Source organism: Pteropus vampyrus, unplaced genomic scaffold (genome assembly GCF_000151845.1).
Source record: "Pteropus vampyrus isolate Shadow unplaced genomic scaffold, Pvam_2.0 Scaffold8, whole genome shotgun sequence".
Taxonomy (NCBI): Eukaryota; Metazoa; Chordata; class Mammalia; order Chiroptera; family Pteropodidae; genus Pteropus; species Pteropus vampyrus.
Genome location: NW_011888789.1, coordinates 15,452,091 through 15,457,883, shown reverse-complemented (window position 1 = coordinate 15,457,883; position 5,793 = coordinate 15,452,091). Strand labels below are relative to the sequence as shown.

The window sequence follows — 5,793 nt, the reverse complement described above, 5'->3', positions numbered from 1 at the left end:
TAATACTGTTAAAATATTTCAAATATTTTAAATTTTATCAGGATATATGGACTTTAAGACATCATTATTAATGTTTTTTTCCCATTAGGTACCTGCATTATTGCATACTGGCGATATGGTTCATGGCTTGGGGCAATCAGTTGTCCAATCTGTAGACAAACGGTAATGTTTGTATCCAGAAAACATCACTTATGCTAGTTCACTTTGTAAATTTTTATAGCTTCTATATCTAGCTTTTGAATTATTTTGGTATTTTTAGCCAAACTGCCATTATCCAAAGCTTCTTTGATGTTACTCCATTATTTTTTAATGTCTTAATGTTGCCCCCAAAAGGGAATTCTCTTTGAAATCCTTGAGTTGTAGTGGAAAAAAATGGTAAATGAATTCTCTCCCAAATCCTAGTCAGTCTTTGTTTAATACCAGCAAAGGAATAACTAAATTAGCCCATCAGGCTTAAGTAAATTCCCTTACATATACTTCTTTTGAAAAAATTGTTTTTCTTTCTTAACTTATTTTAATCTCCAGTAAGGTCCAGATAATTTTAAATGAAGATTGATAATTTTTAAAAATGCCTCTTTTGGAAACATAACCGCACTGAATTATCCAGAAGAGATGTGACCATTATAGTTAGAAGAGAAGCTATCTCAGGAGGGAGGCAGTATGTTTTTATAAACATATACTGAAAACTAAAATGTCAGCACAGATGAGATTGCCAAATTTTCTGTTTCTTTGACAAACTAGAAAAAGCAATATACTGAAAAATCTGAGAAAATGAAGTTCTTAGTTTTTTTAATTAATAAATATAGCAAAATAGGACATTCTATCAGTTGTGCATAGTTTTTTTACTTCCCTAATAGTTATTTTCCATGTAAAATAAAAATATATACCTTTCTAATAATGAATTATGAACATGTAAAAGGACAGCATCTCCTTAGGAAGTCTTCTAGTGTGCAAAATAAAGTCCTAAAAAGGTAAATTTCCAAGTAAAGATGTCATATTCAATGCATGTATTTACTTTTGCTCTCTCTTGCAACCCCACTAAAACAATAATAAAGGATATTTTATAAAGACACAAAACCACAGAGACCAAAAAATAAAACAAAATGATAGAAATGTCAACAATTTCTCAAAACTTATTTGTAAAATATAACAGATATACAGAAAAGCACACAAACAAAGAAGTACAGCTCATTGAATTATCCCAGAGCAACACTTGAGTAATCACCACTCAGATGAAGAAACAAACTGGCCAACAGCCCCAGAACCCCTTCCTTTCCTAGATGTAAATACTATTTCAATTTTATGATAAGCATTTGATTTTCTTTATAGTTTTACTACCTTAGCATGTACTCCTGAGATTATTGTTTAGTTTCGTCTGATTTTGGACTTTATATAAATAAAACTATATGGTATATATTGTTAAATGTATATACACATACATACATAATATATTTCAGACTTTGTTCTGGCTATCCACTGCCCTCCATCACTGCCTTCCTTTTTTTGGTATAGAGAAGGAAGTTTGGGGCTTTTTCTTCTTCTTACTTCTACATTTCCAAAGTCTGCCTCTTTTACATTTGACTATCACATGGTCAGAGGGAAAATCTATTTTTTTTGTACTGTGTCTCTGGATGATTTTATATGTGACATAAGGCAGTCAATACTGAAACTTATTTGCCAGTACCACTTCTCATCATCTTTAGCTATCTGCCAGCAACACTGAGACCAGGCCAGGCCCTAGGCTTTGCATTAAAGAATAAGTTCTACCACCTGTGACTTTTCATAGGGTATATATAAATTAGCAAGTAGTATCCTTTGGACCACTCATAAATTGGCCAGAGGCTAAGAGAGTGGAGATAAAGTTGTTTTGATATAATAGCTTTTGGTTTCCTAACTATAGAGTAATTCATCCTGGAGGCAAGACAAGTGGCAGATACCTTCTCTACCTCCTGTTTCACTGGAAATAATAATGCATAGGCTGCTGCCTCTGGCTGGAACACACCACTTCTCTCACTGAAAGCATACACTAACAAACCAATGGCCCTGCCTGTGTTTCAAGTGCTAGCTTAAGTTTAAAACTTTCTAGACACCCCAGGGAGAAGTCTTCACTTTCAAGCATCATTATAACATCTACCAGAGGCCTTAGAACAGGCTGTTGAACAAGCCTGTCTCCCTTTCTATCTTAGGGATTGTAATTACCAACAGGTAAGGCCGTGTCTTAATTTTTTTATGTATCAAGCACTTAACACAGTGCCTTGCCAGCAGCAGGTGCACAGTGAATGGTTATTGAAAGAATACATTTTTATTAATGAATTTATGAAGAAATAACTGTACCTGCTGTTCCTACTACCTACTGCTGTTAGTCACTCCTTTGTTTAGCTGTTTGGAAGAACATCTGAGCAGTGAGAAGCCCTAGTTTTACAGCTGAACAGAAGGATATAAACAACAGCTAGATGGTTTAAACCTAAATCTGTCACTGCTCCTTCCCATTTTTATCCCATTGTACAGTGGCCAGTTCTGTAGGGGTTTTTCATGGTACTATCATTTTCAGTTTACCCAAGTGTGATCATGGGACATTTGTGTATCCTTACCTCTACCATGGAGGAAAAAGGGTTTAAATGTATTATGTTATATAACAGTATCAAGAATTACCTTTTTTGATTATAGGAGGGATAGGTGATTGAGAGCTGGTCCCTACAATAAATGTATCTCCGTAATATGGTTGGTAGCATTCAAAGACATTTCAAATACCAGTAAGGATAAGGAATCATGATTTTAATCAAGAAAGAAATCCCTTATTTTTCTCTTTGAACATGATAGGTAAATATTTGTATATGTCGCTTTGCTCCTGAATGTTTTCTTATTATTCTTGTATCTTCAAATATCTGTTAGCCCAAACAGAGAACTACTGACTTCTTCCCTGGTGTGGATTGGAAAATATTTTATAGGAGTTCAAATTACATTTTGCGTTGGATTTTATTGTAAGGCAACAGTAACTTACTTTAAAGAAATGATGAAATATAAATTCAGAAGCTTTTCTCATTTTATCGAATAACACAAAATGAAAAAAATTAATGCTGCAGAAAAGTGTAACAGTTTTTTTCTATAATATACAGGTAACTTTACTGCTACCAGTATTCGGTGAAAATGACCAGTCTCAGGATGCTGTACGATTACATCAAGATATTAATGATTATAACCGGAGATTCTCAGGGCAGCCCAGATCTGTAAGTAATGTGATAGCAGGTACTAAGTTAGAGTATAATAATACTTCTCTTTGGTAAAGTGACATTTACTAACAAATATTTTTTGACCATAAAAAATTTCATTGTTTATGTGTGTTGGGTAAAGTTTTTACCTTCATCTTTGTTGTCATTCACTGAGTTAAAGCTTTACCAAGGACTGCAGTTTTTTTGTCTTAAAAAAAAAAAAAGGCATTATAAAAGTCTTTTGTGAAAGAGATACCAGCAAAAAAACAATAAGAAAAATTGGTGGGAAATGTAAAATTATCAACTCCTATGTGGTTCTAAAATAGGGTTTGTTTTATAAGAAATGTACAACTGAGAACTTCTGAAGAGAGTTTTACAATAGTGTTTTACTCTACCTGGCCCATTTGAAATGTTCCCTTAAGTAACCCTAGGATTCGTTTGTTGTTGTTGTTGTTGTTGTTGTTGTTGTTGTTGTATAGCATCTTAGCTATTCAAAAGCATTCTAGTTTTAAAGAACATTAATTCTACAATTGACCCATCCCCTAAAAAAAGGCATGATAGATTAAAAATTCACATTTTACTCTCATTCTGGTTTTCTCAAAATTGAACAAAGAATTCTAGAAGTATGTGTATGATTGAATATGTATTTCAAACACCATAATATACTAAGTACAAATTTAGTATATGGAAAGCCACACCTCTCCTCCGAGCTCTAGACTATATATCCAACTGCTTAGCTTACATCTCCACTTGGATGTTCCGTAGGCAACTCAAACTTAATATGTATATTATTAAACTGATTGCCTTCTGAACTCACTTAACTCTTTTTTCAGTCTTACTGAATTCAGTTTTGATTTCTTCCTCTTCATCATTCCTCTAAGCTGATCTATAAATAAGTAGTATCATTTCTTTTCTTATGGGTATCCTGTCATTTTTACCTCATAAAAATGTCCTATGTTTGTATCTATCATGTTGGTTGAAGTCATCATCATCACTTGCTTAGGCAACTGCTGTGGCCTCTTCACTTTCACTTTTTTCTCTGTACAGCAGCCTGAGTGATATTTTGAAAGGCCATGATACTTTTGTGTTTTAAAACTTGCAATTTTTTGGAATAATGTTCCAACTCCTTTCTGTGCATGACCTGGTTCCTCTCTCCCTCCCTCACCATACTTCAACTATACTGACCTCCTTTCAGCTCTCAGAATATGCTCCAGGTCTTTCCACCTTAATGCCTTCACACGTGCCCTTGCCTCTGGAATGTTTGTCCCTCTGCTCTTCCCATGCCTGACTTCTTATCTTTTAGGTAGTTCTTAAATAGACCTTCCTCAGATAAGCTTTCCCTGACAACTAAGTTGTTTCCTAGTATTGCCCTCTACATTTCCTTCTTAGCATTTGTCACAAACAGTACTCAAATCCTGTTCATTGTCTTTCTCTCAGTAAACTAAACGCTTCATAAGAGCAAGGATTGTTTATTTAGTCACTACTATATTCTCATTGCTAAATTCAGTGTCTGGAATACAGTAGGTCCTTAATATTTTGTTGAATAAAGTAATAAATTATCCTTAAGATAAGACTTGATACTGGTACTCCCAGCTAAGAATGTAAGCTATGGAAACGCTTCAGTATTAAACAACTGTGTACTCTCTTCTACTCCCTTGCTCATAGTCCTTATTCTGTGATGTTGTGTACATTTGAAAGTATACATTTTCACCTGTTGTAGATAATGGGTAAAGTTTTTAGGTGTTTAAGCAATAGGAAAAACTTAATCAAATCATTGTTGTCCTCCATAGTTATCTGGGAGTCTCTTCTGCTGTTTTTGATCCAGCAAGACATTTAACTTTTTGATATTTTACCTCATTCAAAGTTATGTAATAACTTTGAATGAGGTAAAATATCAAAAAGTCATTAATATACAAACATTTCTTAATAACCCATTTCATATTTGTCTAATTATTACAGGTTTTGTATAAATAATACCATATGTGTTCTGATAAAGGACAGAAAAGTATTCAAAAGACATACTGGCTGGTCATTAGAATATTTTATTATTATTTTTTTTTTAGGTGAGGCAACCCTTGGTTGACCTCATGGATTGCAAGGACCTTGTCAGCTTACAATCCCTTATTTATTTATTTTTTTTTATGCCTACAGCACCTGGTCTTCCTAGGTGGTCTCCCATCCAAGTACTAACCAGGCCCAACCCTGCTTAGCTAACCCTGCTTAGCTTCCGAGATCAGACGGGATCAGGCTTGTTCAGGATGACATGGCCTTAGACTCATTAGAATATTTAATTTACCAAGCACCTTGTAAAAGCTCTGTAGCTATTTTACTTTAAATATTAGTTTCTTCGGTGGAGAATAGAAAATTAGCTTAGGAAGTGATCCTAAAAAGACCATTTTTGTTCTTTTATGACCAGTGTTCCAAAAGGAGTTACAAGATTTTATCTGGCCGATTTTTTAAAATTTTTGTTCTCATCACTTGCTCAAAATTCTTCCCATTTTTGTCTCCATCTCCCTCTCAATTTATTTGGCACTTGTTAAACAAATACTTGCCTACAGTTGGATTTATGATATTTACAGATTAT

General features: G+C 33.9%; 1 protein-coding gene and 1 pseudogene across 4 annotated transcripts in view; one reads left to right on the top strand and one right to left on the bottom strand.

Moving 5' to 3' along the window:
* RNF170 (ring finger protein 170) overlaps positions 1-5,793 on the top strand; it is a 33,266-nt gene that overhangs the window by 21,321 nt on the left and 6,152 nt on the right. For all 4 annotated transcript variants that reach the window (XM_011372905.2, XM_011372912.2, XM_011372896.2 and 1 more), the window contains 2 exons: positions 89-162; positions 3,117-3,227. In XM_011372905.2, the coding sequence (XP_011371207.1) occupies positions 89-162; positions 3,117-3,227 (185 nt within the window). The remainder of the gene's footprint in view (positions 1-88; positions 163-3,116; positions 3,228-5,793) is intronic.
* LOC111729319 lies at positions 5,352-5,484 on the bottom strand (annotated as a pseudogene).